The 22,290-nt window shown below is 49.3% G+C and overlaps 1 protein-coding gene across 4 annotated transcripts in view; it reads right to left on the bottom strand.

The window, feature by feature from the left end:
* Positions 1-21,922, bottom strand: part of LOC122105974 (zinc finger protein 777) — a 53,834-nt gene extending 31,912 nt beyond the window's left edge. Inside the window, exons 1-2 of one of the 4 annotated variants that reach the window (XM_042677284.1) lie at positions 21,904-21,922; positions 391-1,248 (exon numbers count right to left, since the gene is read on the bottom strand). In XM_042677284.1, coding sequence (XP_042533218.1) covers positions 391-1,233 — 843 coding nt within the window. In that variant the 5' untranslated portion in view covers positions 1,234-1,248; positions 21,904-21,922. Of the gene's footprint in view, positions 1-390; positions 1,249-5,299; positions 5,430-6,097; positions 6,108-9,619; positions 9,625-21,903 lie in introns of those variants that run through there. The other 3 variants (XM_042677282.1, XM_042677283.1, XM_042677281.1) reach the window with 3 other exon arrangements.
* Positions 21,923-22,290: the final 368 nt, after the last annotated feature.

Raw genomic sequence — 22,290 nt, forward strand, 5'->3', positions numbered from 1 at the left:
TTCTTGATTCACAGCTGCTAGAATCAAGGATGCAGGCCCTGAGGATATGGGGGCTGACCGTAAAGGCTCTGCACAGTGCTCTGATTGGCCTTTGCGGGCCTCCATCCTCAGACACAGTGAACCTGTGACCCCTCTTCTAACGTGGACAACCTGATCCCTGGGCCATTTCTGTACCAGCCTGTGCTTTTCTCAACAGGAGCAACAATTTGCTTTGGGTCTAGCCTGTAGTTGGTGAAACAATGATGGCAGCCAGGGATCCTGACATTTTTCTCTTTCTCAACCATCACTTTCCCTCTCTTCCAATTTAGTTCAATTCCTAAACCATGTTCTGATTCTGACCATTTCCTTGGTGGGGCGGGGGGAAGGGGGCCCTAGCTGGGATAAGTGTACCTTGGGGACTTCTCCATTGCTGCCCGGGGGCAGACGCAGAATCCAGAAATTTCGGTTTTTCAGCAGGTTCTCCATGTTCTCCAGGCGCCGCTGCAGCAGCCCGTACTCCTGCAGCAGGGTGCCCAGCACGACCCACTTGCTCTCCAGGTGGTTTGCAAACTCCACGGCGGTCTTCTCGCAGTCAGCTATCTTTTTTTCATTAGTCCCTGTCCTGCCTTCCAGGGTCAGTAGCCTCATGGCCTGGGCCTCCAGTTTCCTTTCCACTGCTTGGACAGCAGCCCACACAGCCAAGCGAGTGATCTCTGCCGTGGGCAGTGGCTGTTCTTTTTGGGCTGCAGGAGAGGACTGGAAGGGAGTGTCCTTTTGGGAGACGGGGCTTTGGAGTAGTGGGTCCATGTCGGCCTCAGGAGCTGTGGGGGAAAGTGTCAGGGGGTCTTTCTCAGGAACTTCAGGGGAGTGAAGCAGGGCTTCCTGATGGTGGGTGGAGTGAGTCAGAAGGGGGAGTTCCTGTTCAGCCACTGAGGGAAGATACTGGGTGTCTTCCTGGGAAGCCAGGGGACCCTGGTGGCGCGTGTCTTGCTCAGAGGCGGCAGGATACAGGAGTGAAGGTCCCTTCTGGAGGGTATGCGGGATCTGGCCAGAAGCCTCTTGTTTGGGAGCACTGGAAGTATGGAGCAGGGAGCCTTTCCGGGGTGCGGTGGGAGCCAAAGAAGGAATTTCTTTAGGGGGAAGAATTCGGGATGGGAACAGAGTTTCCCGGGGGAGTCCAGCAGAGGCCTGACACAGGGCTGCTTCTTGTGGAACCGTGGAGAATGACAGAGGTGATGAGCGCTGGTCCTCCATGTCCAGTTGCTGGACCTGTGTTCAAAGAAAGACAGGAAAAGACAGGATTGAGGGTCACGGGCTCCAGCTGGCGAATAAATCCCAATAGTAAGCACTCATGTTAAAAACCTCCAGAGCCGGGCACTTGTTGCTCACGCCTGTAATCCTAGCTACTCAGGAGGCTGAGATCTGAGGACTGCGGTTCACAGCCAGTCTGGGCAGGAAAGTCCGTGAGACTCTTATCTCTAATTAACCACCAGAAAACCAGAAGTGGTGCTGTGGCTCAAGTGGTAGAAGTGCTAGCCTTGAGTTCAAGAGCTGAGGGACAGTGCCCAGGCTGAGATCAAGCCCCACGACCAACAAGGACAAAAGCAAAAACAAAAACAAAAAAACCCTCCAGTTTTTACAGCAATTAGATAGGATACACAAACATGAATCTCTTCCTAAGAGCACAGCACTGATTCAGACAATCATTATTATGAACAAATGAAAACATAGCGACACCACCTTCTATTTTCCATATAGCCATACTGTTTGTCACAGCTATCATCTTATGAGTGGCGGCTGGGGAAGGGCACTGGATGTGGATTCGATCACTCGGCTGTCAGCTACCTTGACACTATGGCTGACAGTGTTGACCTGGCCTGACTGACTTTGTTTTGAGGGTCCTCATCCATAAACACCTGTAGAGGCTTCTGGGCATGTGGGCTTCAGCTCAAGTAAAGACAGATCATAGAGACAGTGAAGCAGGCGGTTTCAGCCCTCAACAGGAGCCTCAGCTTCAGAGCAGATGGTCCACTGTGATGGGGGTACTCTGCCTCGTCGTTTTTCTCCCTGTGCTTCCAGATGTGGGGAATGAGGAAGAAGCAAAGCCTAGAAGGATGAGAAGCAGCACAAAAGCCATCCAGTTTTGAGACCTGGGCCAAGAAGTGGTAGAGACAAGAGCCAGAATAAAGATCAGAATAAAGATACTTTCGTAGCCAGATGACAGTGACTCACACCTATAACCCTACCTACTCAGGAGGCTGAGATGTGAGAATTGCAGTTTGAAGCCAACCTGAGCAGGAGAGTCCATGAGACTCTTATCTCCAGTTAACCACCAGAAAACTAAAAGTAGAGCTGTGGCTCAAAGTAGTAGAGCACTAGCCTTGAATGAAAGAGCTCAGGGACAGATCTCAGGCCCTGAGTTCAAGCCCCATGACTGACCAAAAAAAAAAAAAGTTTTCTTTGGGGACTCCTTACTCTCCATTTCCTCCTCACTCTGCCACATCCAAATGGAGAAACCTCTGGAAATATCAAGAAGATGAAGCAGCACCTTCTGTGAGTGACCAGTTGTCTGAATCCAGCCAGCCAATTAATATCTTTATCAGAACTGAAAGGAATTCACCTACCACAACTTCTGTCCCTCTCTTCACATTCTTCCCTCAATGAATCTGCTTTACTCTGCTTGGTATACCAGTGATCTTTTAAATAATGAAAACAACCATGGTCTTCACTTGAAAGCATATCCCTAATGTCCAATCTACCATATAATATGTGCACAGTGAATCTGAGGAATGACTCCACACTGAATTGATGAGTTACAAACAAAAACTGAGTTAGGTACTAAAGTTCCTTTAGTCACCTACCAAGACGTATCGAAATCCACTCCATATCCTCTATGTTTCTTTCATTTGCTCATTTATTCATGTATAAGTGGCTTATCTGACAGCATCATACTTGTAATTCAAGGGTAAAGATTCAAGACCTTGTTTAGCCAAAGAACTCTGAAAAAGTATGACCTAATAGCTCCATGATACGAGAGCTAATTACTCAGGAATTGTTAACAATTATTCAGGACTTATTATGTGCCATGAACATAATTTAAAATGATAGCACTTAAAATTATCTCATTTAAACCCTATGAAATAGGTACTACTAGAATTGCAACCTATACTTAGCTCATGAAGTCATTGAGAACAGGAAAGGCTAGATAACATGTGTTAGGTCACACAGCGGCCTGGTCTGGTTCTAGAACTTATATGTTGCCTCTGTTTCTAACTGTCCAGAGAGGCAGCTAGTAGGTCTGTGCTCAGAATTAGAGGTTTGAAAGTTAAACAGACCCGTGGGAGGTTTCGTCTGGGTGGTCAAGATGTGTTGGAAAGGCCCTGCTTCTACATCCGCTAGCATTGGACCCCTTGGAAAAGCATTCTGGGCAATTCTGTAAAAACAAAAGCCAAAAAAATATAAAGCAGTGGCTCACACCTATAATCCTACCTACTTTGGGGGCTGAGATCTGAGATCTGAGACCTGAGGCTGAGATCTGCTGTTCAAAGCTAGCCTGGGCCAAACAAGTCTGTTGACTCTTCTTTCCAATTAACCAGCACAAAAACTGGAAATGGAGCTCTGGATCAAGTGGTAGAGCCCTAGCCTTGAGCAAAAAAGTTCAGGGAGAGAGCTCAGGTCCTGAGTTAAAAGCACAAGGACCAGGATACTAACATATACAGCAAGAAAACCCCTTAAAGGCATATATGCTAAATTCTACAAACAATGAAGGGCTTCAAAGACCTCTTGAACATGAAGGCTCAACAACAGCTCTCTTTCCACTTTCACTGCTCCCACTGAAGGCAGGAGTAGACAGTGCCCTTAGGTAGAGGAAGCAGCATAACGAGAGGGATTAGGATTTCTGCCTACAACTAGTGAGGAAAGGAAAAAAAAATCCCTGAAGGCCGTGTTAGCCTCCCAGAGTAATACTGGGGTTTAACTGAAACAATGGAGAAGGCTCCAGTGCGATAAATAAATCCAGCAGGCAAGGCAGCTTCAGTCCTAAGGAAAGTACTATGTCTTTGCTCTCTATTACGAGACGGTTACTCTCCATTGAGGGCTTTGGAGGTCTGGAAAGGGAGGTAGAGGCACGAGAGCAGGTCCGCCTCCCCCCCCCCCCCCCCCGTTATCATTTCATCAATCCCAGTAAACCTCAACCTGCTAGGCCGGCAGCGGGCTGGAATTCTTCGGAACCACATTTCCTAGGGTTGAACCTTTCCTCCCCCATGTACCCTGAGTGAATGCGGGTCTCCGAGATTCATGTCCTATTCGTGACAACATGCGTAACCGCGCGTATCCGACTTCTCACAAAGCAGGACCATTTTCCTGCAGCCCCTGGGATGGGTCACCCAGAATTCTGCACATTAAAAGGCTCCATTGATAGCTATGGAACAATCTTCATTTTGCTTCCCAAGAGCTTTATTATGGCTATTATTTTAAGAACTGGAGGCTTTCAGAAAGCCTTCCGTCCTCTTTCTGAACGAAAGAGGAAACTGAGGCTCCCGGGGCAGTGAACCTCACCAGCACAGCCAGAGCACTTCAAAAGAGCAGATTTGGGGGGTGGGGTGGGGGCAAGGGCGCTCCAAGGCTCCAGGAGGTCAGCCCCGGGCCTCTCGGGGGCTCGCTCCCCACACACCATCCCTCCCGACGCCCCAAGTTTGGCTCCTGGCCCTACAGATACAGAAGCTGGCGGCCTGCCGCCCAGACCCGGTCCCAGCTCCCCACCACGGCCCGGGGAACGCTCGGTGGGGCGCTGCCTGACTTCTCCCCTCCTCCCCGACGGGGCCGCGGCGGCGCCAGCCCAAGCCACCCACCCGAGGGGGGGCCGGGGGAAGGCCACCGCCAGGGCCGCCCCGTCCCCCCGTCCAGGCCGCGCCGCCCGCCAGGCAGGCCCGCCCAGGGCCTCAGGCACCGTGGGGCGGATGACTCGCTACGTGACCTTGGGGCAGGCAGGGCAGGTCGCCGGCGGGTGTCCGTGCCTCAGTATCCCCGCTCTGCGAAATGGGAGAGCCGCGTCAGCGCCGCGCCCGGGGCCGCGAGGGGCTCCGCAGGGCCGAGCTCTGCGGAAGACGCGCCGGCGGCCACCCCGACGGGACGCAGCGCAGCGAGCGAGCGAGCGCGCCGCCGGCGCCCCCACCGCGGACCGCGTGTGTCCCGGGCCCCCGCGGCCGCGCAGCCTCGCACGGACGGCGGCCGATCCGCGGCCCCCGCCCCCACCAGGGGCGCGCGCCCTCCCCTCCGGCCGCCCCCTCCCCCGCCAACGTCGCAGCGCCGCGTCCCTTACCGAGACCCCAGGCCGGGCCGCCGGGCCGGGGACACGCAGGCCGTCCCCGGGGCCCCGAGGCCGCGCGTCTGTGCGCGCGCGGGCCGCCCTCACCGGCGCGGGGGCCGCTTCGGCCATGGCCCTGCGCTGTCCGGCCCGGCGCCCCGCGAGTCGCCGCCGCCGCCGCCGCCGCCGCCTTCGCCGCGCGCGGCCCCACGCAGGCCCCGCCGCTGGCTCCTCTCGGCGGGCGGCGCGGCCCGGCCCTGCCCTCCCCGCCCGGGGCTGCGCGGCCGTCGGGCCCCGGCCTGCGCGGGGCGAGCGGGCGCGGGGCCGCCGAGTCCGGGCGGCGGCGGCGGCGGTGGCGGCGGCGTCGGAGCGGGGCGCGCGGCGGAGCGGGCGGCCCGGCGGGCTGCGTCCCCCGGCCGCGAGCTGGGCCCCGGCCCTCAGCAGCGGCCCCCGGCCCACGCGCCGCCCCTCTGCGGCCGCCGCGGCGACCCCGGCTCCGGCTGCGAGCTGCGCGGCCGTCCCGGCGCCTCTTCAGCAGGGGAGCTGCACCGCCGCTGCCATGTTGATACAAACTGCATCCTGGGAGGCATGTCCCTCTCAGGCCGTTTAAAGAGAAACACTCCGAGGCTCGTCGGAGGCTGCCGGAACCCAGACAGCTCCATCTACAGCCGGTAGGAGCGAACAGTGAGAGCCAGCGCCGCCAGGCAGCGACGGACACGCCCTGAGGCCGCGCCGGCCCGTCGTGGCGCCGCGGCCTCCCCGCCCCTCGGCCCCCCGGCCGCCCCGGGCCGCCCCCCGCCCCGGGCCGCTCACCTGGGCTCCCCGCCGGCCCGGCACCCCCCGGGCGGCCCCGCAGGTGGGCGGCCGAGCGGGCTGGGGGCGCGCGGCCCCGGCGACGTGCTGGCGCGGCGGCGGCTCCGCTCCGACAGCCCTGCTCCGCCAGGCCCGGCGCCCTCGCCCCCGGGGCCGGGGTCGGCGCTCTCCACGCCCGCGCTCACAAAGGGGCCGGGGAAAGCCGGGCCGCCCGGGAGAGCCGGAGTTCATGTGACCGAGCGGGCGGGCGGCGGGCGGCGGGCGGCGGGCGGGCGGGCGGGCGTCGGCAGCCCGTTCCCGGGGCGGCAGGGCGGGCGGGGGACCCTTTTTGTGAAACGCCTTCGGTGTGGTTCCCGATCCGAAAGGGACCGGATTGTTAGCGTCGCCGAGCGCCGGGGCCGGGAGAGGCCAGACGGGTCCTTTCAGAAGGACCCCGAGGCCCGCTGGGGGAATGACTTGTTTATGCTAAGTTGCAGGTTCGAGGCCACCCCCGCCCCCGAGCCATCCGCGCTGCCCCAGAGGGAAGGGGCGACCCCCTGTCCCGGACAGGCTCGCTTAGACACCTATTTACGGACTGCGAAGAAGGTGGCAGGGGCGGAGGATGAAATGATGAGCAATTAAAATTAAACAATACAAAAGGAAGAAAAGAAAGAACCAGGACAGAGCCTGCGCAGGCATCGCAGGCTTCCTGGTTGCTGGGGCCCGACAGGACGGGGCCCTCAGGGAGGGAACCCGGGGTCGACAGGCCGTAGGCCCCCTCGTCCTGTCCTCCCCCCTTTCCACCTCTCTATGCATTTCTCACCACGTCCGCAAACAACGCATACCAATGATGTTTCAAGACTTGCCTGTGAATGACAGTATGCGGCCCACATCCTGTTGCAACATACTGTTTGTCGTGGATCCGAATGTTTTTGAGATGGAGACCAGAGTGTACATTCCTTGTTAACTGCTATGTAGTATTTCATCGAACACTATGTCCTACAGGACGCTTTCCATTTTCGGAGGGGGATGAACACACTCGTGCGGCCAGCGACGTGTGCACTCGTGGTTCACTGTGCAGCGGGAGGTCTCCAGGAGAACACCAGACAGGGTATTTGGGGTGACAAGGGCAGCACCCTCCACTTTCCCAGGCTTTCTGCTTTAGAAATGGTGCCCACTTACTCTCCCCCCAACAATGCACAGCTTCCGGTTTTCAAGTCTTCACCGACACTGAGAAGAGACCAGAACATTTGCCATCCAGATGAGTGGGGAATAGTAACCGATTATTCACATTTATATTGGTGTTTCCGTGATTAGGGAACTGAAGCATCTTTTCATGTTTACAGAACGTTAGATTTCTTCCCTTGTGAATTTCCTCTTTGCCAGTGTTTTTGTTGTAGAGTCTTTTTCTTATTATATATATCATATATATAATATTATTGCATATGTGTGTATATTATTCTCAGAGAGGAGCCAGATAGCTCAGGCCTATAATCTCAGCTAAACGGAAAGCATAGTAAAAGGATTGGGATGAGAATGCCTGTCGCAGGCAAAAACTATTGACTCTTAACAGACAAAGCAAAGGGTGGGATGTGGCTCACCTGCTAGATCTACTGCCTACTAAGCATGAGGCCCTGAGTTCAATGACCAGGACTTTAAAAATGTCTCTCTCTATCTAGATATATATGCACTCACATATATTCTACATATTAGCCCTGTCACCAAAATTTTGATGTAATTACCAATATGATCGCATTTATTTATAAGTATATCTTTACTTTTAATTGCATATTCACATTAGTTATATATTCTTTTTTTGTTTGTTTTTTTATTGTGAGAATACCGTATAGAGGAGTTACAATTCCATGGGCAAGATAATGAGTACATTTCTTATCAAGCATTGTTGCCTCCTCTTTGTTTCCCCTTCCCATCCCTTCCCATACTCCCCCCTCCCAGTTGTATATTCTTATGGGGGTACAGTGTAGTATTTCAACATTTAATCACACGCATGCAGTATGTAATGGTTCAGTCATGGCCACTGGCATGCCACTTACCTGAGACCTAAGAAGCTCTCTTTGGGGATATTCAGAATCCTTCTAGCATACGTTTATTATTATTTTAAAAAGAACTGGTAATTGAATGCAGTGCCCCAGCCACAGCAAGTGCTCTACCAATTGCTGTCCCCACTCCTATTCCAAAATATTCAGTTAACTCTTGTCCACCATAGTTACCTTACTATGCTATTGAACATTACAAGTTATTCTTCCTAACATGTTTTGAACTTAAACCTGCTACCTCATTGGTTATTTTCTGTATGTTCTAGTGTTCAGTAATATTTAGAATATTCCCTTTATTTTTGCCAGTTTTATAGGCTGAATTTTTTTTTTTTTTTTTGTCCGTCATGGGGCTTGAACTCTGGGCCTGAGTGTTGTCCCTCAGCTCTTTTTTTTTTTTTTTGGTCCGGTCGTGGGCCCTGAACTCTGGGCCTGGGCGCTGTCCCTCAGATCTTCAGCTGAAGGCTAGCGCTCTACCACTTGAGCCACAGCGCCACTTCCGGCTTTTTTCTTTCTGCTTATGTGGTGCTGAAGAATCGAACGTAGGGCCTCAGGCTTGCAAGGCAAGCGCTCTACCACTGAGCCACCTTCCCAGCCCCGTCCCTCAGCTCTTCAGCTCAAGGCAAGCGCTCTACCACTTGGAGCTACAGCGCCACTTCTGGTTTTCTAGTGGTTTATTGGAGATAAGAGTTTCACAGACTTTCGTGCCCTGACTGGCTTTGAACCGCGATCCTCAGATCTCAGTCTCCTGAGTGGCTAGGATTACAGGCGTGAGCCACCGGCGCCCGGCTGGGCTGAATTTTTTTTAAGTAATTCTTCTTTTATATTAATATTCTACTGTGTGTGTGTGTGTGCCAGTTCTAGGGCTTGAACTCAGGGTCTGGGCACTGTTCCTTAGGTTTTCTGGTCAAGGCTAGTGGTCTACTTGAGCCACAGCTCCACTTATGGCTTGTTTTTGGTGGTTAGTCGGAGATACAAGTCTCAAGGACTTTCTGCCCTGGCTGGCTCTGAACCATGATGCTCAGATCGCAGTTTCCTGAGTAGTTAGGATTATAGGAATGAGCCACCAGCATCCAGCAGTATTCTGCTTTTTAAGGTACTTGTTTTTTCTCCATTCACTCATTAGTTATACTTCATTTTATATAGTTGCCACAGGTTTCATAATATATATCTTTATTTTTTCTTGAGACAGCATCTCACTGTGTAGCTCAGGTTGGCCTCAAACTCTGGATCGTTCCTGCCTCCCAAGTGCTGGGATTACAGGTGTGTGACACTATATCTAACTATATCTCTAATTTTTAACAGGCCACTTCACATCAACTATACCAATTCATGTCTGGTGCAATAGACTCAATAGGTTATTTTAACATCTTATTGTTACAATATATTTATGGTTATACGTTAGTCTCTTAGTATCCATAGGAAATTGATTCCAGGACTCTTGAGGGATACTCAAGATTCTCTGTCTCAGCCTGATGTGGTGGCTCACACTTGTCATCCTAGCTACTCAGGAGGCTGAGATCTGAGGATTGCGGTTTAAAGCCAGCCTGGGCAGGAAAGTCCGTGAAACTCTTATCTCCAGTAAACCACCAGAAAACTGGAAGTGGCGCTGTGGCTCAAGTGGTAGAGTGCCACCTTTGTTTTGTTTTTTTTTTTGTTTTTTTTGGGTCTGGTTGTGGGGCCTGAACTCTGGGCCTGGGCGCTGTCCCTCAGCTCTTCAGCTCAAGGCTAGCGCTCTACCACTTGAGCCACAGTGCCACTTCCGGCTTTTTTCTTTTTGCTTATGTGGTGCTGAGGAATCGAACCCAGGGCCTCAGGCATGCAAGGCAAGCGCTCTACCACTGAGCCACCTTCCCAGCCCCGAGTGCCACCTTTGTGCTGAAGAGCTGAGGGCAGTGCCCAGGCTCAGAGTTCAAGCCCTCCGACTAACACACACAGACATAGACACAGACACACACACAAAGATTCTCTGTCTCTCTGTCTCTGTCTCTGTCTCTCTCTCTCATGTGCCAGTACTGGAGCTTGACCTCAGGCCTGGGAGATATTTCTTAGCTTTTCACTCAAGGCTGGCACTCTGTCACTTGAGCCACAGTTCCACTTCCAGCTTTTTGATGGCTAGTTGGTGATAGGGTCTTATGGACTTTCCTGCCATGGTTGGCTTTGAAGCATGATCCTCAGATCTCAGCCTCCTGAGTAGCTAGGATTATAGACATGAGCCACTGGTGCCCAGCCAAATCTCTTCTATAAAATAGCATTTTGAATATAAAAGCATTTGAATATAATATCTTCCCATAGATTTTACAATCCCTCCATATATTTTTAAATCATTAATTATTTATAATCCCTAAAGCTGTGTATATTATGTAAGTACTATATGGTTTGGTGTAAGAATAATGAAGAATAAAGTGTCTATAAGTTCAGTGTATTCATAGTCATTTCCCTATATATTCAATCTGAGGTTGGTAGAATGTGCACCTGCAGAATTCTAGGAGATAGAGGCCAACTTTTGTTCCCTCCTTATTCCTGGCTTCAGTTATCCATGGTGTACTGTGAACCAAAAATAGTAAATGGAAAACTTCTGAAGTGAGCAATTCACAAGTTAAATTTTGTACCTGAGTAGGAGATATCTCACTGTGTCTCGCTTAGGTCATGAAGCATCTTCTTGTCCTATGTATCCATATCACATATGTTACCTGCTCATTAGTAATCATAATAATTAACAATAATTATTAACTAATTATCACTGGCTGAGGTTTTCTTTGGGTGGGGGTTAGTCATGGGACTTGAACTCAGGGGCTAGGCACTGTCCCTGAGCTTTTTCTTCTTTTTCTTTTTTTTTGGGTCCGGTTGTGGGGCCTGAACTCTGGGCCTGGGCGCTGTCCCTCAGCTCTTCAGCTCAAGGCTAGCACTCAACCACTTGAGCCACAGCGTCACTTCCAGATTTTTTTTCTGCTTATGTAGTGCTAAGGAATCGAACCCAGGGCCTCATGCATGCAAGGCAAGTGTTCTACCACTGAGCCACCTTCCCAGCCCCTCCCTGAGCTTTTTCACTCAAGGCTAGCACTCTATTACTTTGAACCACAACTTCAGTTCCAGTTTTCTGGTCATTAATTAGAGATAAGAGTCTCATGGAGGGTTGGGAAGGTAAGCTCAGTGGTAGAGTGCTTGCCTAGCATGCACAAGGCCCTGGGTTCGATTCTTCAGCACTTCATAAACAGAAAAAGATGGAAATGGTGCTGTGGCTCAAGTGGTAGAGTGAGTGCTAGCCTTGATCAAAAGATGCTCAGAGACAGTGCCCAGGCCCTGAGTTCAAGCCCCAGGACTGGCAAAAAGCCCCAGGACTGGCAAAAAATAAAAAATAAAAATAAAAAATAATATATTGTCATAATTGTTCTGTTTTGTTATCAGTCTCTTATTGAGCATAGCTTACAGTTAAACTATATCATAGTTATGTATGTATAGAAAAAAAAAAAAACAGGGGCTGGGAAGTTGGCTCAGTGGTAGAGCGCTTGCCTTGCATGCTCGAGGCCCTGGGTTGGATTCCTCAGCACCACATGAGCAAAAAGAAAAAAGCCGAAAGTGGCGCTGTGGCTCAAGTGGTAGAGTGCTAGCCTTGAGCTGAAGAGCTGAGGGACAGTGCCCAGGCCCAGAGTTCAGGCCCCACGACCGGACCCCAAAAAAAAAAAAAGAAAAGAAAAAAACAATGTATACAGCTACCTCTGTATTCATGGTAACCCCAGATGCAACCAACTGTGGATCCAAATGATTTTTTTTTTTTTTTGGTTGGTTGTGGTCTTGAACTCTGGGCTTGGGCGCTGTCCCTCAGCTCTTCAGCTCAAGGTGAGTACTCTAACACTTGAGCCACACCACCACTTCGGTTTTCTCAGTGATTTGTTGGAGGTAAGAGTCTCACAGACTTTTCTGCCTGGGCTGGCTTTGAACCGTGATCCTTAGATATCAGCCTCCTGAGTAGCTAGGGTTACAGGCGTGAGCCACCAGCACCCGGCTCCAAATGATTTTTTTTAATGTCAGTACTAGGACTTGAACTCCTGACCTAGGTGCTGCCCCTTAGCCTTTTCACTCAAGGCTAGTGCTTTACACTGGAGCCACAGCTCTGCTTCTGGTTTTTTGTGGTTTTTTTTTTTGGTGGTTAATAAGAGCTTTGAGCTTAAATAGCTTCAAGTAGAGACCCTCAGCGCTCAGCTTCCTCTTGGGCTAGGATTACAGGGGGAGCCACAGATGCTTGGCTTCCATGAGACTCTTATCTTCAATTAACTGACAAAAGGCAAGAAGTTGAAGAGTAGCTCAAGTGGTAGAGCACCAGCTTTGAATGCAAAAGCCAAATGAGAGCAGGACTCCCTGAGTTCAAGCCCCAGTGTGGGCACGTGTGCATGCATGCACAGCACATACACACACATACACACACATACACACACACACACACACATACATACACACACACACACACACACACACACACACACACAGAGTTTGAAGAGCAAGAGTTACAGCTTAGTGGTAAAGGGCTGACCTACCTAGCATGTGTAAAGTCTGGGGTTTGATTTTTAGCCCTGTATCTGGAGGAGAGGGGTGAAGGAAAATAATCTGACTAAAATAGGTTATTTGGAATTTGGAGGGCTTTATAGCCAGTTTTTGCAAATGTTTGAAAAGAACATAAAATCTGTTTGGATAAAGCTAGTTAAATATGCCTTTCTAATTTTCTAGTTTTTGTTTATTACTGACAGAAATGTGTGGAAATAGCCCTTTTTCCAATATTTTGCGGATAATTCTGTCAGCTTTTGCCTTTTGTATTTGTGTGTGTGTGTGTGTGTGTGTGTGTGTGTGTGTGTGTGTTTATGTGCTGATCCTGGGGCTTGAACTCAGGGCCTGAGTGCTGTCCCTGAGCATTTTTGCTCAAGGCTAGTACTCTGTCACTTGAGCCACAGCTCCACTTCCAGCCTTTGGTGGTTAGTTGGAGATAAGAGTATCGTGGACTTTCCTTCCCAAGTTAGCTTTGATTGGTCACTCTCAGGTCTCAGCCTCCTGGGTAGCTAGGATTACAAGTGTGAGCCACTGTGCCCGGCTGCTTTATATATTTCTCAGGTCATGTTGTTAAGTGCATAGAACCTTATTTTTCTCTCTAATATTTGACCTATTTCTTTTTTTTTCAGTTGGTCGTGGGACTTGAACTCTGTCCCTCAGCTCTTCAGCTCAAGGCAAGTGCTCTACCAGTTGAGCCACAGCGCCACTTCTGATTTTCTGGTGGTTTATTGGAGATAAGAGTTTCACAGACTTTCCTGCCTGGGCTGGTTTTGAACCTCGATCCTCAGATCTCAGCCCCTAAGTAGCTAGGATTACAGGCGTGAGCCACCAGCGCCTGGCTATTTGATCTTTTTTTTATTTTTAATATATTTTTATTGTGAAAATACTGTACAGAGGGGTTACAATTAGGTGGGTAAGATAATGAGCACATTTCTTATCAAGTATTGTAGCCTCCTGCTTTTTTTCCCCTTCCCGTCCCTTCTTATCCTCCCCCGCCACCCCCCCCACCCCCGTCCTCCCCCACCAAAGTTGTAAAGTTCATTTTTCGACATAACGACTTGTACACCTCATTGTTGCAATGGGTCCGCCTGTATCCTTGTTTTTACAATTTGTTTTTTCCCTTCCCCTCTACATATACCAACATCATATATAGTGAAAGCAGGGGTTGTACCATGGGGGAGGAACGTACAAAGCAACAAAGACATAATCTTATAAACATGTTAGAAGCCGGGGGGCTGGTGGCTCACGCCTGTAATCCTAGCTACTCAGGAGGCTGAGATCTGAGGATTGCGGTTCAAAGCCAGCCCGGGCAGGAGAGACCGTGAGACTCCTATCTCCAATAAACCACCAGAAAACCGGAAGTGGCGCTGTAGCTCAAGTGGTAGAGCGCTCGCTTTGAGCTGAAGACCTGAGGGACAGCGCCCAGGCCCAGAGTTCAAGCCCCATGACCTACAAAAATAAATAAATAAATATGTTAGAAACAATCGCATGAAAGATCTCTCTCTCTCTCTCTCTTTTTTTCAGTCGTGGGGCTTGAGCTCTAGGCCTGGGAGCTGTCCCTGAACAATTCAGCTCAAGGCTCATGCTCTACCACTTGAGCCATCGCGTCACTTCTAGTTTTCTGGTGCTTTTTTTTTTAATTGTGATTAAGTGATTACATAATTTTCCAAATTTCATAGTATTGTGGAATAATGATGCTCATTTAAAGTCACAAGCTCATTCTAACTTTCCTGGAGCAAATTGTTTATCATGATCTATAACATATAACGGTGTACACATATACACCACACATGTGATCAGCAGCATGGGGACTATTTGATCTTTTTTCATGCTAGTAATGCCTTTCACATTAAAACACTTTTTGGTTCAGGCTAAAGGTATGGCTCAAGTGTTAGAGCATCTGTGTAGCCTAACGCTAAGGTTCTGAGTTTAAACCCAAGAACCACTAAACCTGTCCAATGGAATTAGTGTTCCAGCTTCCTTTGGGTGTTTGCCAGTGATTAACTTTGAACTCTTTTATGCCTTTAATTTTTAGTATATCTCTTGCAAACTGTGTGACAAGCTGTCATCTGGGATTCAAGACTGAGGACAAAAGACATCAGGTACCCTACATTTTAATTTTATGTGGCAGAAGGAGACAGACACAGCAGGACACATCTCAGGACTGGCCAAGCACTGACTCTGCTTGATGACCCATGCAGTGTAAACTTGGTCTCCTTTGGTGGAGCCTTGGAGTCAGAAGGAGGTCCTTTGCCTCTCTCCTACTGCAGAGGAGGTGTGTGTCTCTGAAGGGCGGAGCCCAGTGGACACAGTTTGCATGTAGCATCTCTAAAGGCAGCAGCTCACAGTGTGTGGGGGCTTCTCTCACGGGCCTTCTGCAAAGCGGCACAGGGGGAGGGGTGGGGCCTCGGAGGATGCTGCCTGGCTGCTCATCAGTGGGCATCCCACACGCCTACTCCAGCAAGTGGGGCAGGAATTCCCAGCCTTTTCTCTGGGAGTGATTCCTAGGGTAAGAAGGGGGCCAGGATGACCCCTAGAAACACTGTACAGGTACTGCTGGCTCACACCGGTAATCCTAGCTACCCAAGGAGGCTGAGAGCTGATTGTGGTTGGAAGCCAACCCAAGCAGAAAAAGCACACGAGACTCAGTTTACCAGAGAAAATGAAGCACCAGTCCTGAAGAAAAAGTTCAGGGACAGCTCTGATGCCAGCCCCACACCTAGCACAAAAACAAATAAAAATAAATACAAACAAAAATAAAAAACACTGGCTGGGCCCTGGTGGCTCATGCCTGTCACCTTAGGCTTCTCAGGGAGCTGAGATCTGAGGATTGCAGTTCAAAGCCAACCTGGGAAGGAAAGGCTGTGAGACTCTTCTCTCCTGTTAAATACTCAATAAAAGCAGGAGGTAGAGCTGTGGCTCAAGTGGCTCAAACTGTAGCCTTGAGCAAAAAAGATCAGGGACTATACTTAGACTATGAGTTCAAACTCCAGGATTGGCACGCGCACGCACATGTGCGCGCGCGCACACACACACACACACACACACACACACGCTCACACACAAACACTGTACAAAATAGGTATCCATAGGCATGGGTGGGAGCAAAGCTTACACCTCTACTTTCTTTGTGAGCTCTCAAAGTCTGAAAGGAGGCTTTGCCAAAGCCTCAGCCAGGAACTACCAAGGAAGGCAGGAAGAGGAAGAGGGACAGGAGGGGGCGGGAAGAACAGGCACCTGCCTGCTCCCACCCAGACATCTAAACTGAGGAGGAGCTGGAGCGGGTTCACATCGCCCAGGTTGCTTCACACTGATGTTCAAATACTGTTTGGACTGAGATGGGAATGGGACTTTACTGATAATGAATGTGACAAAACATATTGGAATTTCAACAAGATATCATATGGTGCCAAGTAGCCAGTGAGAAGGGAAGAGATGACAGGATTGTAATAGTCCAGTCCCTGGAGAATGGATGTGCTTTAGTTTTATAATCTGAAAATTTGTTTTTCAACCAGAGAGTATGTTTGGTTTATAGTTTTAGTGACTATAGATACATTTGGGCTTTTCATCTGTAATTTTATTTTGTGGTTTCTCTGCCTTCCTTCACTCCCATTCTCTTCTAATAGGTGAAACACATTTCTTCACATTCTTTTCCTCTGCCAGGATTCTTTTATTAGTGTGAATGTACATTTTAACTATGTATGGTTGGCTAGATGCTTGTAGCTTTTCAGGAGGCTGAGATCTGAGGATCACATTTTGAAGCCAGCCCAAGCAGAAAAGAAAATTCATTGAGACGCTTATCTCCAATTAACCAGCAAAAAAGCCAGAAGTGGAACTGTGGTTCAAAGTGGTACAGTCCTAGCCTTGAGCAGAGCAGCTCAGGACAGTGCCCAGACCCTGAGTTCAAGCCACACAACCAACAAAGAAAACCAACCAACCAACCTCCAACCCCTGCAAAAAAACCCCAGACATTTATATTCCCTTATCTCCCTAATTGCCTTGTAGATGAGAACATCTGGTTCAGCATGCTGAAGGTAGCTTTAGCCTCTGCTGCTTTATCTCTCCACCCATCCATTTCTCTCTCTATCCCCTATTCTGGTGCTTTCTTCACCTATATTTTATTTAGCTAGTCAGACCTCCGTAATTGCAGGTTTGGATAGAAAATATCCTTTCTGTATTGAACATGTACATACAGACTTTTTTGGAGTTCATTTCAATAAATTTTTTTTTTTTTTTTTTTGGGTCCAGTCGTGGGGCCTGAACTCTGGGCCTGGGCGCTGTCCCTCAGCTCTTCAGCTCAAGGCTAGCGCTCTACCACTTGAGCCACAGCACCACCTCTGGCTTTTTTCTTTTTGCTTATGTGGTGCTGAGGAATCAAACCCAGGGCCTCAGGCATGCAAGGCAAGCGCTCTACCACTGAGCCATCTTCCCAGCCCCTCAATAAATATTATTTTATGTGATCAGAACAGACATTTTTATTCTTGTCACTATTCCCCAAATAATACAGTATAACAAGTCCTGTACCAGGGGTTCATGCCTGTAATCCTAGCTACTTGTGAGGATGAGATTAGGAGGACTGTGGTTTGAGGCCATCCCAGCCTGAAAAGTTTATGAGTTCCCTTCACCCACTGTGATGGGCACGGTGATGTGTCTATCATCTCTGACATTGGCAGTATCAGAGTTCTAGGCCAGCTCAGGCAGAAAAGTTTGGGAGACCCCCCTCTCCACAGAAGGAAGTAGTACATGAAGCACATGCCTGTGATCTCAGGTGGATTGTACTCAGGTATGTTCTCAGGTGGGAATTGAGACCCTATCCTGAAAATAGTAAACCAACCAACAAACAGGATTGGAGGTTTGGCTTCAGAGTTAGAGCAACAGCTTTCTAAATCTGAAATTCTGAGTTCAAGTTCTAGTACCACACACATAAAAAATGCAATATAACAATTATTTACATAGTAGTTATATTTAGATATTACATGTAATCTAGAGATTTAAAGTATACAGGAAATGTGCGCAGGTCATATGGAAATACTATGCCATTATCAGCCTCTAAAGATTTTGGCATTTGCTGGTGGTGCTGTGGCTCAAGTGGTAAAGTGCTAGCCTTGAGCTGAAGAGCTCAAGAGTTCAGAGTTCAGGCCCCATGACCAGACCTCCCCCCAAAAAAAACCAAAACCAAAACCAATCTGAGCAGAAAAGTCTGTGGGACTCCATCTCTCATTCTCAGCAAGATGCTAGGCAACTGTACTTATATTTCTAGAAATTCCATTTGTTTTTCTCAAATGATACTTTCCTTTTTAGATTAACTTGATTTTTCTTAAGGTTTAATGATTCCTGTTGACTAAACTTTTCCCCATTCTGATTCTTCCACTTTTTGCCCTCTTAGTTTGATACAATGAAGACATACACAGAGAATGTGAAATTCTCTGTGGGAGTATCTGTATGAGTTTGAGTTCTTGGACTCTTAATCCTGTCATTTGTGTTCTCTGTAATGGGGGGTTGTTACCTTGTGGTTTTGTGGCGTGTGATTGTGAATTGTTATTAGCAGGGCTTGCAGCCTGGATTGTGGATGGTCGCTCCTCTTTTTAAACTTGCTTCAGCCAGAAACCTCAAGTGCTATCACTGGACTTCTTTCAATTCTTAGGTCAATTTAGCAGCCTGTCCGATAGTGTAAATTTGAACTCTGAACTTGCATGAAGTCTTAACTGTGGTTTTGGATTCTCAAGGAAGATACTTCCCTGCTCAGGGCTATCATCCAGTGCCCAGCCTGGGATACACAGCTTTTGTCATCAGGAGCAGCTATGTTGTTGTACCATTTGCTTCTCACTTCAAAAACCTGGCCTCAGTCAAAGTGCTGGTGGCTTATGCCTGTAATCCTAGCTACTCAGACCTGAGAGGATTGAAGTTTAAGGTCAGACTGGAAAAAAAGGTCTGTGAGACTTATCTTCAGTTAACCAGCAAAAAGGCGAAGTGGAGCTATGGCTCAAGTGGTAGAGCACCAGCTTCAAGTGAAAAAGCTAAGGGACAGCATGTAGGCCCTGAGTTCAAACCCAGTACCAGCTCACAAAACAAAAATAACTTGTGCTGGGTGTCAGTGGCTCATGCCTGTAATCCTAGCTACTCAGGAGGCTGAGGTTGAAGGATCACAGTTCAAAGCCAGTCTGGGCATGAAAGTCTGTGAGACTCTCAAATTAATGAGCAAAATAACTCGAAAGTAGCTCTGTGGCTCAAAGTGTCAGAGTGCTAGCCTTGAGTGATAAAAGCTCAGGAATAGCACCCAGGCCGAGTTATAGGCCATGTAGTTGTAGGACTGCAGGTTACCAGAGCTCCAGCAGTGAACACTCTTGGACAATGCTCCAGTTTGCAGACTTGGACTGGGTAGTGGGGCACGGGGCTGCCTAACATGACCCTCCAGTGGGCAGTCTGCCTCAGCATCTTTGTCAGGCCAACACGCGGCCAGCACTGCTGCCCCTCTTTTCCAGTCTTCCTTCCTCACTTCTGCTTTCACAGGTATTGGACCTGCCTCTGGCCTCAGTAACAGCCTACGAAGTCCTGCCTTCTCTTATTTGGTCTTCTCTAGCAATTATTCCTACAACCAATTTCTTGAAGTGGTGTGTGTGTGTGTGTGTGTGTGTGTGTGTGTGTCCACACGCGCACGTGTGCACTCTTTGCACTGTTGCTTGGCTGTTTTTTTGCTCACGCCTGGCACTCCACCACTTCAGCCACACTTTCAGTATGGCATTTTGCTGTTTAATTGGAAATGGTATCTAAACTTTTCTTCTTGGGTTGGCTGTAAACTGTGACCCTCCAGATCTGAGGCTCCCGAGTAGCTAGTATTGTGGGCATGAGCCTCCTGGGCCAGGCCGCTTCTTATACTTGGCTGTACTTGTATTTTGTAGATTCAGCATTTGCTTCGCAGGGCACCCAACTTCATATCACGTTCTGGTGCTGGGGTGTTTTGTTTTTTTTTTGGGTCTGGTTGTGGGGCCTGAACTCTGGGCCTGGGCACTGTCCCTCAGCTCTTCAGCTCAAGGGTAGCACTCTACAACTTGAGCCATAGCGCCACTTCTGGTTTTTTTCTTTTTGCTTATGTGGTGCTGAGGAATCGAATCCAGGGCCTCATGCATGCAAGGCAAGCGCTCTACCACTGAGCCACCTTCCCAGCCCTGGTGCTGGGGTGTTTGCTTCTGAACTACGCATTTGCTGACCAGGCCTTCTGTAGAGTGCCAGTTTTTACATCCTAGATCCCTAGCCAGCTCCTCCTCTTATCCCATTTCAGGTACAGGCAGCAGTGACTCCTGCTTACAACTTGGGGGTGCAGTTTTGTATTTGTTTTGGGAAGGTAGGCTTTTCCTTGTTTCTTTTTATCTTTGAGTATAAAGGTATGTTTTTATTTTTGGGTCCGGTTGTGGGGCCTGAACTCTGGGCTTGGGCGCTTTCCCTCAGCTCTTCAGCTCAAGGCTAGCGCTCTACCACTTGAGCCACAGCGCCACTTCCGGCTTTTTTCTTTTTTGTTATGTGGTGCTGAGGAATCGAACCCAGGGCCTCATGCATGCAAGGCAAGCGCTCTACCACTGAGCTACTTTCCCAGCCCTAAAGGTATGTTTTTTAATCTAATCCAGAATTTCCTGATGTTTCTATCAGCAATGTTTGGATCATAAAATTCACAACATTTGCAGTTATTACTTTTTGACTCCAAATCTTTTTTTTTTTTTTTTTTTTGGTCGGTTGTGGGCCTTGAACTCTGGGCCTGGGCGCTGTCCCTCAGCTCTTCAGCTCAAAGCTAGCACTCTACCACTTGAGCCACATTGCCCCTTCCAGCTTTCTGGTAGTTAATTGGAGATGAGTCTCACGGACTTTCCTGCATGGGCTAGCTTTGAACCGCCATTCCTCAAATCTCAAGACTCCTGAGTAGGATTACAGGTATGAGCCCGGCAACCCCAAATCATTTACATGTGTATATTTATTTACTGTTGAAAGATTTCAATAATCATGTATTATTTTATACTCTAGGTTAAAAGAAACTTGATGATACCAAAATCCAGGACTCATTTAGCTGGCTGTCAAGGAATCCAGGCCTCCTCATGATATATAAACCTAGTGCCTTGCTGTTAGACAGCTTTCAGAGACATGCAAAGGAAGGGTGGGCTAGGCTGACAGATGGAGGTCTGAGCAGGGGTCTGTGCAGAACCAGGGAGGTGCCGCTTCTCCCTGCAGAGATGAAGGAAGGCTGGGTTGTACTTCGAGCCAACGCCTGAGGGGCATGCAGAACGTGCCAGGTGTCGTGGGCCTGAGGAGAGCGGACACAGCTGCAGCGGGAAAGGTGTGTGTGAAGACGCGGGCAGCGTGGCCCGTGGCGCTTCAGGTACTCTGGCCAATGAGAGGCAAGTGGGGTGCAGAAAGGACGGAAGGTGCTCTCCTCCGGGGGGCGCTCTGCTCAAGTTTAGATCTTAACCAACAGAGTCCTTGTAGGTTTTTAAACAGGGAGCAACAGTGACGAGGTTTCCCAGTTAGAAAAGGAGGCAAGAAAGGCAAAGGCAGGGGAAAAAACGTGACAAGAATAGCAGAGGTCCCCCTGACCCCTTAGGAGGAAAGCTCCACCAGCAAGGAGGGCGGGCGGTGGCGGGTGGAGATGGGTGCTCCTGGAGCCCCCACCGGAAGGCACTCTCTTACACCTTGACTAGAGCTCCAGAAGACTGAACTAACTGCAGACCCTTTGCCTCAGCTTAAGTCTAAGAGTGTAATTAGTTGATGGCAGCAGCACAGGACAAGCCCAGGAAGGACAGCCATGCTTGGGCCCCAGAAGTGTGTGGGGCTGGTGGCAGCAGCTGACCTCAGTCCCCAGCCTCACCCCAATTCCCCCATGTTGTCTCCTACTCAGTGAGGCCAGGGGTTCTGGCTGGACATTCAGATTCCGGCACACAGTGTGCGCATGTAGTGCGGGGAGGGCCACTGTGAGCCAAGTCACTGGCTTCTAAGTCTCGGCGCATCCTATGGGGAATATGGCTAGAAGTGCAGATGGGGTCACGTTGGCAAGAGGATTGTGACACTGTCCTGATTCTCCGTCGTGGCCTGGTTAAGTGCTGCTGTCCATTCTTTGCACCCCACATCATTGACTTCCATAGAAAAAATGAAGCTGTGCATTTTTATTTTTAAAAAAAGCCATAAAAACTATGACCAAAACCAAGCTAAATCAAAACGCTATGACCAAGCACACTGCCAGTGCCTTACACCTGTAATCCCAGCTACTCAGGAGGCTGAGATCTGAGAGTGGTGGTTTGAAGCCAGCCTTGGCATGAAAGTCCACAAAACTCTTATTCCCAATTAACCACCAAAAAGCTGGAACTAGAAGCTTGGCTCAAGTGGTAAGGGGCCAGCTATGAGCAAAAAGCTGAGCGAAAGGAGGCCAAGCTCCAGTACCAGCACTCCCTCCAAACACTCCCCCTACCCCCAAATCTATGACCTAAATGAAGTAGAACAAAAGAGATAAAATGTTGGCAGTAGTTAACTGTGTTGGGTAGGAGTATGGGCCTGGCCTAAGCCCCAGGACTTGAGTAGGGTAAGTAGAGGCAAGGCCTCCTGCCCAGCCAAGAGATGTGGCTTGACAACCTGCAGTCT

Source organism: Dipodomys spectabilis, unplaced genomic scaffold (genome assembly GCF_019054845.1).
Source record: "Dipodomys spectabilis isolate Male_0828 unplaced genomic scaffold, ASM1905484v1 ptg000034l, whole genome shotgun sequence".
NCBI classification, from domain to species: domain Eukaryota; kingdom Metazoa; phylum Chordata; class Mammalia; order Rodentia; family Heteromyidae; genus Dipodomys; species Dipodomys spectabilis.